At 44.0% G+C, this 11,429-nt stretch overlaps 1 protein-coding gene across 1 annotated transcript; it reads right to left on the reverse strand.

Annotated features, from left to right (window-relative positions):
- Positions 1-1,753: 1,753 nt before the first annotated feature.
- LOC137356353 (histone H2B 7-like) lies at positions 1,754-2,358 on the reverse strand. The gene has a single exon (XM_068022235.1). The coding sequence runs from the start codon at positions 2,348-2,350 to the stop codon at positions 1,970-1,972; it is 381 nt and encodes a 126-aa protein (XP_067878336.1). The 5' UTR covers positions 2,351-2,358; the 3' UTR covers positions 1,754-1,969.
- Between the last annotated feature and the right edge of the window lie 9,071 nt (positions 2,359-11,429).

Genomic DNA, 11,429 nt, shown 5'->3' on the forward strand with positions numbered 1-11,429 from the left:
CGCCGACAGCTTCTTTGAAACAACTGCCCTGAAAAAATAAACTGACCCTGCCCAGAACTGAGTTTGGCATCAGATAACACAACGGCTCTTCAAAGAGACATCAAATTGGCAAAAGATAGAGCTTTTATCTCTTGTTGATTCCAGCACATAAACGTCTCAGAAGGATTTGACCACCCTCTTTACTGTCCACTGATAACTCTCGAAGCAGAGTGACCCAGATTCCTTTGTCTCCACATTGCAGCTGGGAATTTCAGGACCTTGCAGTTCTCAGTGTGAGAGCAGTGACACCATTGTATACAACTCACTTTATCAGAGTAACTCATTTTAGAACTCAAGACACGCCTTAGTGGTATATAAACGGTAGAATTGAAAAAAAAAAGCCTTACAAATATGGCAAGAGAAAATTAAAATGCATTCCATCTGATGAGCAGATAAATGCTTGACTCCAGTACAATTCATAGCAACACAAAATAACGCGAACAGTATAACATTACCGTCTCTCAGACAGTAACCAGCCCTTTCACAGATAAAGTGGGTGGCTCTGAAAAGAGCCTTTGGTTTGTCAAATTCAGGTCTGGCCGCTTCACTTGCCCTTCGTGCTGGGAGCGCTGGTTTTCTTGGGCAGCAGCACGGCCTGGATATTAGGCAGCACCCCGCCCTGAGCGATCGTCACCCCTCCCAGCAGCCTGTTGAGCTCCTCGTCGTTGCGGACGGCCAGCTGCAGGTGTCTGGGGATGATACGGGTCTTCTTGTTGTCCCGGGCCGCGTTGCCGGCCAGCTCGAGGATTTCAGCTGTCAGATACTCGAGCACAGCAGCCAGATAGACCGGGGCTCCGGCACCCACCCGCTCAGCATAGTTGCCCTTTTTAAGGAACCGGTGAACACGGCCCACCGGGAACTGCAGTCCAGCTCGGGAGGAGCGGGACTTGGCCTTGGACCGAGCTTTACCACTGGTCTTCCCTCTTCCAGACATTGCCACAATCTCACAAGCACTTTCACGAAGAATGTTGAAATCCGCCCACATTCCTCCTCCTTGTACCTTCTGGAGGAATGGAGTGGTGGGCACTGCTGATTGGTCACTCTACTCTGTGCTCTTCATGTAACCAATCGGAGAGCTGCTGAATTCACCAATCAGGAGACGCCAAGGAGATGAAGGCGGAAAATAACGGCGCCAAATTGTCAGACTGCAACCGATTTGTCAAATTTGAAAAGCCCGCCAATATATTGGGGCGGCTTCAATATAGAATATCACATTTATAGTTCTTTTTTACGGTTAAATAAATAAAACCTTTTTCATATTGTGTTATTCTACATTTGGTAACAAGTTCCAGATTGGCTTTTACATTCTGACATCTATTCGGGTTTACTCTCTGTCCTTTTTGAAACCAGCGAGCAGAAAGTCTCTTTCACAACATTCTCCAACCGGGCACATTTCATGTCAATTTTCATAATAATACCGCATCACTGATGAACGATTGTTTGTTATTCGTGGGAGACAACAGCGGAGTGTAGATTTTCAGTGTCAGGTGTCAGCGTGTGAGACGGAGGGTTCCGACACCACCCGGGGTTCTAGATAATGTACTTATTAATTTTTGAGGTCAAACTTGAACTAGGGAAAAAAGTGACTGCGAACTGATGTATGTGCGTTAAATCAGCTTTTATTGTCGAAATACAGAAAAGGGGCCGAATATGAACACGTCCGAGAACAAACCTCACAAATGGTCAGTGGTCAGTAATTTATGTTCGGGACATTATTAGTTAGAGACAGAAAGATCGCACGGGCAGTGAAACTGCATTAACCAGAATCTATGGGAGTAAAACAGAGATCACAAAGGCAAGGACACTTGATATATAAATCAATATAAGTCGATACTATACAGATAATGTTGTAGCTTTTTCAGAGAAGTTGTGGGTGGCTCTTAAAAGAGCCTTTTTGTGATTTGGGTGTGTTTCAGTACATTGCGGATATTTACTTGGAGCTGGTGTACTTGGTGACCGCCTTTGTACCTTCCGACACGGCGTGTTTGGCCAGCTCCCCGGGCAGCAGCAGGCGCACGGCGGTCTGGATCTCCCGGGAGCTGATGGTGCTGCGTTTGTTGTAATGGGCCAGGCGGGAAGCCTCACGCGCGATTCGCTCGAAAATATCATTCACAAACGAATTCATGATGCTCATGGCCTTGGAGGAGATGCCGGTGTCAGGGTGAACCTGCTTCATCACTTTGTACACGTAGATGGAGTAACTTTCTTTCCTGGATCTTCTCCGTTTCTTGGTGCCCTTTGTTGGCGCCTTCTTCAGAACTTTCTTAGCGCCCTTCTTGGAAGGTGCTGTAGTTTTCTTCTCGTCAACCATGATCACGATCAACTTCAGACACAGAATAACCGAAATTTCGCTCCAAGCTCGCATTTTATAGACATCCCCAGAACCCAATGCTAATGAAGGATGGGAGAAGGCCATGTTCATGATTGGCTGGTTTACAATGATGTCACTGCCTGATGTTCTGTATCTATCTGATTGGGTATCTAAAGTAACCAATCACATTTTGTGCTTCTCACAGCCACAAACTGTCGCAGCAGTCAGATCATCCAAACCCCTTTGCCGGCCCTTATCCATCCGCATCAGTGACTTTCTGAGTTCCTCATCAACCATTTCTATTTTGCTAGTACGAACTCGTCTCTTTTTTAACTCTACGTATAATTTCTCTATCGTTCCCTTCCTTATCAGGATGTAGCGCCCCTCTGCACTTCCGTCCATCACCAGGACGAAACCGTCCAGTATATTGGGGGTCAGAGTGGGGCAAATGTGAGCATTGAAGTGCAAGTCCTTAAATCCATGTCGCGTGCCAAATAAGGTTGGTCAGCTGCAGTCACAAGTAACCTCATGAAAGATTTATATGACAGCGCTACTGATATGTCTTCCTTTTTCCTCAACCGAGGATCCCGCCTCCCCGCACCCCGCTCCTGTTGTTGGCAGTGCCCTCAAACGGGTCCAGCCCATTTCCCACACCTCTACCTTCACCCCTTCCCCTCTCTCCCAGAACAACGCCAGGGTTCCCCTTGTCCTCACTTTCCACCCCATCAGCCTCCACCTCCAAAGGATCATCCTCCGCTATTTCTGCCACCTCAAGCTTGATGCCACAACCAAATGCATCTTCCCCTCCCTTCCCCGGTCATCATTCCAAAGGGATTGTTCCCTCCGCGACACCATAGTCCACTCCTCCATTACCTCCACCACCTTGTCCCCTTCCCACGGCACCTTCCGCTGCAATCGCACGAGGTGTAATAGCGACCCAGTTATCTCCTCTCTCCTCACAATCCCAGGCCCCAAACACTCCTTTCAAGTGAATCAGCGATTTACTTGTACTTCTTTCAATTTAGTACACTGTATTCGCAGCTCACAATGTGGTCTCCGCAACATTGGGGAGACCAAACATATACTGGGTGACCGCTTTGCGTAACACCTCCGCTCAGTCTGAAAGCATGACCCCAAGCTTCTGGTTGCTTGTCATTTCAACACTCCCCCCTGCTCTCATGCTCATATCTCTGTCCTGGGATTGCTGCAGTGTTCCAGGAAACATCAATGCAAGCTCGAGGAACAGCATCTCATTTACTGATTAGGCACAATACAGACTGCCAGACTGAGCATAGAGTTCAATAATTTCAGAGCATGACGGGGCCCCCATTTTACTTTTATTTTTAGTTATTCATTCTTATTTATATTTATTTTTCTGTTTATTTTATATCATATTAGTTGGTACAGTTTGCTTACCCACCTTTTTTTCCATGTTGGTACTTGTGGCTATTCAATTTTCATCCATTAACACCCTATCTGTACGAATGCTTTGTCTTTCAACACGCCATTAACATAATGTTTGCCTTTGCTCCATGACCTTCTGGTCAGCTATTCTGTGACGTTGTCCTTTCTACATCTTCTCCTTTGTTATCTCTTGCCCCAGCGCCGGTTTACTTGCTTAAAACCTTTCACATTTCTAATATTTACCAGTTCTGAAGAAGGGTCACTGACCTGAAACGTTAACTCTGCTTCTGTCTCCACAGATGCTGCCAAACCAGCTCAGTATATCCAGAATTTCTTGTTTTTATTATGAAAGATTTATATAGTGGCAATTACATAATTCTGGCTGAAACTAGGTGAGGCAAGGGAACTTATTATTACTGGCTACAACCATTCAGGAAAGATAGGTCTGAAAACATATGGAGGATTGTGGAACGGAAAGAATTGATCAAATATAATATGATAACACTGGCAGGGATGACGTTTTGAGTTGTTAACAAAAGAATCGATTTGGTCATAGATGCGGAATATGGCAGGAGGAAGTGCATGGACATTCTGGGTCGTGAAATGTTTGTCCTTCCCTGCAGGACGTGTGAGTGTGGGATTCATTCTGTGCCCATCAGTATGTGATATTTCCCCGTGGCTTTTACTCCATATCTGCCAATCTATGGTCAATGATTTGGTCATTTCATTCAATAATTTGAATCTTCAACAGGTGATTCTGTTTTATTTTTCTCCGTAACATTCAGTTTCTAAGTGGGTGATTATGGGTTTTGTTCTGTACCTATGAGATTCTACTGAGTGAGTGTGGGTTTTGTTATGTATCTGTTAATATCTGCTTTTGGAGTCTGGGACTTTCTCTTTATGTCAATTTCTGAATTGTGAATTTGGATTTTAATCTGCACCTGTCAGTTTCTGGTATGAAAGGTTGCTTGATTTTGTCTCTGTACCTGTTAGTAAGTGACATTTTTGTGTAGCTTTACACAGCACATGTTAATTGATGACATGCCAGCGTTGTTTTCACTCGACATGTCAGTCTCTGGTTTGGAGGCCTCACCTGTGTTCTGTACCAATCAGATGTCTACATATAAGGATGGGTTTTAACCTGTTTCTTTCAATCTGTTGTATGTAAGTACTGTTTATTATCTGTATCTGTAAGTTTCTGATGAACGAATGTGGACTGTATCGTCTCCCTGTCAGTGGTTCATTAAGAGATATTTTACAAGGTACCTGCCCGTTCTGATATGTGAGTGTGGGTTGTGATCTACATCTGGCCATTTCAGGTGTGAGACATGAGCATTGTTTTCACTCTGTGTACGTTAGCCTCAAGTGTCAGAAGCTGGGTTTAGTCATACATCTCATTCTCTGCTGTATGATTGTGGATTTACATCTGTGCAAGTTAGTTTCTGATACGGGCGTGTGAATTTTATTCTGTTTGCCAATTTCTGGTATGTGAGTGTGTGTTTTTTCTGTCCTGTCACTTTCTGCTGAACTGTATGGTGGATTTGCTTTGGATCTGTGAATTTCTGCTATGTGAATGTTGGCTTTCCTTTACATTTGTCATAGAGTTATACAGCACAGAAACAGGCCCTTTGGCCCACTGTGTCTTTGCCTCCCATCAAGCATGAATCTATTCGAATCACATTTTCCAGCACTTGACCCATAGTCTTGTATGCTATGACATTTCACGTGTTCATCGAAATCCTTCTCAAATGCTATGAGGGGTCCTGCCTCTACCAGCCCTTCAGGTAGTGTGTTCCAGATTCCAACCACACTGCGTGAAATATTTTCTCCTCAAGTCCCCTCTAAACTTGCTGCCCACTACTTAAATCTATCTCCCCTGGTTGTTGATCCCTCCGCTGAGGGAACGTTTTCTTCCTATCTGTACTATCAATGTCCCGTGTAATTTTGTATACCTCAATCAGTTCCCCCCTCAGCCTTCTCTGCTCCAAGGAAAACAACCCTAGCCTCTCCAGTCTCTCTTCATAACTGAAATGCCACAGCCCAGGAAACATCCTGGTAAATCTCCTCTGCACGCTCTCCATTGCAATCACGTCCTTCCTTTGGTGAGTTGACCAGAACTGTACACAGTACTCCAGCTGTGGCCTAACTAGCATTTCATTCAGCTCCCTCATAACCTCCCTGCTCTTATATTCTATGCCTCGGCTAATAAAGACAAGTATCCCATATGCCTTCCTAACCACCTTATCTCCCCGTGCTTCTGCCTTCAGTGATCTATGGACAAGTACACCAATGTCCCTCAGACCTTCTGTACATCTTAGGATCTGGCCATTCATTCTATATTCTCTTGCCTTGTTAGGCCTCCCAAAATGCATCACCTCACATTTTCGCACTTCTCTGGATTAAATTCCATTTGCCACTGCTCCACCCATCTTACCAGCCCATCTATATCATCCTGTAATCTAAGGCTTTCCTCCTCACTATTTATGACACCAATTTTCGTGTCATCTGTGAACTTACTGATCATATCTACTACATTCACGTCTAAATCATTCATGTACACTACAAACAGCAATGGTCCCAGCACCGATCGCTGTGGTACACCACTGGTCACAAACTTTAACTCACAAAAACAACGCTCGACCATCACCCTCTGCCTCCTGCCATTAAGCCAATTCTGAATCCAATTTACCAAATTGCCCTGGATCCCATGGGCTCTTACCTTCTTAACCAATCTCCCATGTGGGACCTTATCTGAAGCCTTACTGAAGTCCATGTAGACAACATCAACTGCCTTACCCTCATCTACACATCGAGTCACCTCCTCAAAAAATTCAATCAACTTTGTTAGACACGACTTTTTTTTCAAGTCACCTCCTCACTCTGCTTATTATTCTTATATATTTTTTTTAAGTACCACCTCCCCCCACCCCCCCTTACATTTTCTATAATCCTCTAGCGCCTCCGCTGTTTTCTGCCCTAATCCTCTTTTTTTTTCCCTTATCCAATCCTCTATATCCCTAGACATCCAGGGTTCCCTGGATTTGTTGGTCCTACGCTTCACCTTTATGGGAACATGTTGACCCTGAACTCTCATTATTTCCTTTTTGAATGACTCCGACTGGTCTGATGTAGACTTTCCTATAAGTAGCTTCTCGCAGTCCACTTTGGCCAGATCCTGTTTTATCATATTGAAATCGGTCTTCCCCAAATTGAGTACATTTATTTCTGGTACCTCTTTGTCCTTTTCCATAACTACCTTAAATATTACAGAGTTATGGCCACTATCCCCGAAATGCTCCCCCACTGACACTCCTACCACTTGTCCGGCTTCACTCCCTAGGATTAGGTCGAGCACGGCTCCTTCTTTGGTCGGACTTTCTACCTGCTGGCTCAAAAAGATCTCCTGTATGAACTGAAGAATTCTGCATCCTTTAAGCCATTTGCACTAAGACGATCCCAGTTGATATTGGGTAAGTTGAAATCCCCTACAATTATTACCCTATTATTTTTACACCTCTCTGAGATTTGCCTACATATTAGAATTAGAATTAGAACATTACAGCGCAGTACAGGCCCTTCGGCCCTCGATGTTGCGCCGATCATCTGACCTACACTATTCCATTTTCATCCATATGTCTATCCAATGACCATTTAAATGCCCTTAAAGTTGGCGAGTCTACTACTGTTGCAGGCAGGGCGTTCCACGCCCCTACTACTCTCTGAGTAAAGAAACTACCTCTAACATCTGTCCTATATCTATCACCCCTCAACTTAAAGCTATGTCCCCTCGTGTTTGCCATCATCATCCGAGGAAAAAGACTCTCACTATCCACCCTATCTAACCCTCTGATTATCTTGTATGTCTCTATTAAGTCACCTCTCCTCCTCCTTCTCTCTAACGAAAACAACCCCAAGTCCCTCAGCCTTTCCTCGTAAGACCTTCCCTCCATACCAGGCAACATCCTAGTAAATCTCCTCTGCACACTTTCCAAAGCTTCCACATCCTTCCTATAATGCGGTGACCAGAACTGCACGCAATACTCAAGGTGCGGCCTCACCAGAGTTTTGTACAGCTGCATCATGACCTCGTGGCTCCGAAACTCGATCCCCCTACTAATAAAAGCTAACACACCATATGCCTTCTTAACAGCCCTATTAACCTATTAATACTCTCCTTGATTAACAATGCCACCCCCCCCCCCCCCCCCCCCACTTTTACCATCTTCTCTGTTCCCTGTTGGTAGGTGGTAGGGAAAATACAGGGACAGGTGGGGATGTGATAGGAATATGGGATTAGTGTAGGATTAGTATAAATGGGTGGTTGATGGTCGGCACAGACTCGGTGGGCCGAAGGGCCTGTTTCAGTGCTGTATCTCTAAACTAAACTAAACTAAACTACTGAAACATCTAAATCCCGGAACCTGCAACATCCATTCCTGCCCCTGCTCTACCCATGTCTCCGAAATGGCCACTACATTGAGATCCCAGGTACCAACCCATGCTGCAAGCTCACCCACCTTATTCCGGATGCTCCTGGCATTGAAGTAGACACACTTTAAACCAGGTTCTTGCTTGCCAGTGCCCTCTTGCGTCCTTGTAACCTTATCCCTGACCCCACTACTCTCAACATCCTGTACACTGGCACTACAATTTAGGTTCCCATTCCCCTGCTGAATTAGTTTAAACCCCCCCGAAGAGCACTAGCAAATCTCTCCCCCCAGGATATTGGTACCGCTCTGGTTCAGATGAAGACCATCCTGTTTGTAGAGGTTCCACCTACCCCAGAAAGAGCCCCAATTATCCAGGAAACCAAAATCCTCCCTCCTGCACCATCCCTGCAGCCACGTGTTCAACTCCTCTCTCTCCCTATTCCTCGCTTCGCTATCACGTGGCACGGGCAACAAGCCAGAGATAACAACTCTGTTTGTTCTCGCTCTAAGCTTCCACCCTCGCTCCCTGAATTTCTGTCTTAAATCCCCATCTCTCTTCCTACCTATGTCATTGGTGCCTATGTGGACCACGACTTGGGGCTGCTCCCCCTCCCCCTTAAGGATCCCAAAAACACGATCCAAGACATCACGAACCCTGGCACCTGGGAGGCAACATACCAACCGTGAGTCTCTCTCGTTCCCACAGAACCTCCTATCTGTTCCCCTAACTATGGAGTCCCCAATGACTAATTTGAGTATTCTGAAATATCCACTTAAATGTCTGCCACTGCTTCTCTATTGAACTATCTCCTGGCCCAGTAACCCAGTTCACTTCAGCTAGCTCTGCTCTCATGCCCACATAGCTGCCCTTATTTAAGTTTAAAATACTAGTCTTAGATCCAATCCTCTCATTTTCAAACTGGATGCAAACTTCAATCATATTGTGATCATTGCTACCAAGAGGTGCATATACTCTGAGGTCATTAATTAATCCTGTCAAATTACACAATACCAAGTCTAATATAACCTGCTCACTGGATGGTTTTCGAAGATACTGCTCAAAGAAACTATTTTGAAAGCATTCTATGAACTCCTCATACAGGCTTCTATTATCAATCTGATTTTTTCCAGTTTATATGTTGATTAAAATCACCCATGATTATTTCCATCCCTTTATCACAAGCACCCAATAGTTATTCTTGTAGACTTCATCCTACATTGTGATGACTGTCTGTGGGCCTGTAGACTACACCCAATAGTGCCTTTCCCCCCACTATTCTTCAACTCCACCCAAACCGATTCTACATCCTGATCTCCTGAACCAAGGTCATGTCTAACTATTGCACGAATGCTAATCTTGATTAACAGTGCCACCCCTCCAACTTTACCTAGCTTCCTATTCTTCTTGAATGTTACACACCCCTCAATATTGAGGACACAATCCTTGTCATCCTGCAGCCATGTCTCCAGAATGGCTATTAGATCATATTTATTTCCTTCAACATGTGCTATCAGTTTCTTTACTTTGTTATGAATGCAACATGCATTCACATGCAGAGCCTTTGGTTTTATCTTTTTGTTATCTTTGTAACATCTAGTGTTGCCTGTTGGTCTGTTCTTAGTTTTTTTTCTCTTTGTCCTTTCCTGCCATTCTCTGGCCTTCATTTCCCATATTACTGTTGTGTTTTCCTGCCTTGACTTTATCCCTTGATTTGTTACATCTGCTAAAGCTTGTTCCTCTACCCCTTTGTTTAGATCAAGTACCTCTCTACATCCCTAGTTATACGGTTTGCTCGAACACTGGTCCCAGCTTGGCTCAGGTATAGACTGTCCGAATGGTACAGCCTCCACTTTCCCTAGTACTGGTGCCAGTGCCCCACAAACTGAACCTGACTTCTCCCACACCAGTCTTGGCGGGTGTAAGTTTCACTGTATATCTCTCAATCCCCAGTCTACAATTTACCTCTTTCATTTTCGGATTTTGAGTGTGGCTTTATCTGCACCTGTCAGTTTGTTTTATGTGAGAAACGTCTTATTCAGTACCTTTCAGCTTCTGTTGTGTGTGTGTTCTGGCTTGTAATTTGTCCCCATCAGTATATGGTATGTGAGTGTGGATTTGACAGTTAATATTACATTCTTGTGTATATGAGTGGGAGTTCACACTTTATCTTTGATTGTCTAGTAGCCAATTTAAGGTTTAACCTGCGCCCTTAAATGTCTCATGTGTAGCTGTGGTTTTTAACCTGTCTCTGTCACTGTCTGCTACAAGAGTAAGAGTTTCCGTCTGCTATTTGAGTGTGGAATTTACACCACATCTCTACATTCTCTCGGATGTGAATGTGAGTTTTAATCTGTACATGCCAGTTTCTGACATTTGGCTGTGAGGTTTACTTTGTACATTGTCATTCTCTGATATGTGACTGCCAATTTTATTCTGAACTTGTCAGTTTATTTTCTGTCTGTGTGAGTTCTGCCTGTATCTGTCAGTATCTGATATATGACTCTTCTTAATTATGTGTGTGTTGTTCTGTATCTGTCAGTGTCTGGAGTGCAATTGTCAGGTTTATTTGTACCTGTCAGTGTCTGTTGTGGATGAGAGGCTTTCACTCTCTAACTGTTAACTTCTTGCAATTCATTATTGATTTCACTCTGTGTCTGTCAGTCTCTGGTAGTTAAGTGCGGCATTTATACTGTATCTCCTCATTTCTGATGTGTGGATGTAGATATTAATGTGTACCTGTTGGTTTCTCCTATGCGAGTCTGGGCTAAAATCTGTTTCTGCCAGTTTCTCATATGTGAGGGTGGCATTTTTTCAGTACCTGTTACTGTCTGAATTGTGAGAAGGTTTTAATCTTCTTCTGTCAGTTGCTGGTTTGTGAATGTGGGTTTATTCTAGATCTTTTAATCTTTGGAATTTGAGTCTGTGCTTTCCCTATACCTGTTTGTTTCTGTTAACTGAATGAGGGATTAAATCTGTACCTGTGCATTGATAGTAAATGAATGTAGTTTTTAGTCTGTACCTGTCAGTTTATGAAAAATGAAGATGGTTTTACTCCTCTGTCTGCCAGATTCTGATATGTGACTGTTGTTTTATTCTGTACCTGTTATTTTCTAGGATATGATTGTGGTTTTTGATCTGTATCTGTCAGTTTCTATTACTTGAGTGAGTTTTACTTTGCACCAGTTGTCTTTTTAGATTTAGATTTAGAGATACAGCACTGAAACAGGCCCTTCGGCCCAACGAG

Source organism: Heterodontus francisci, chromosome 45, assembly GCF_036365525.1.
Source record: "Heterodontus francisci isolate sHetFra1 chromosome 45, sHetFra1.hap1, whole genome shotgun sequence".
Taxonomy (NCBI): domain Eukaryota; kingdom Metazoa; phylum Chordata; class Chondrichthyes; order Heterodontiformes; family Heterodontidae; genus Heterodontus; species Heterodontus francisci.

Bases quoted from the DNA above. Each gene is read 5' to 3' on its own strand.
- LOC137356353 (XM_068022235.1), bottom strand. From the start codon at position 2,350: ATGGTTGACGAGAAGAAAACTACAGCACCTTCCAAGAAGGGCGCTAAG.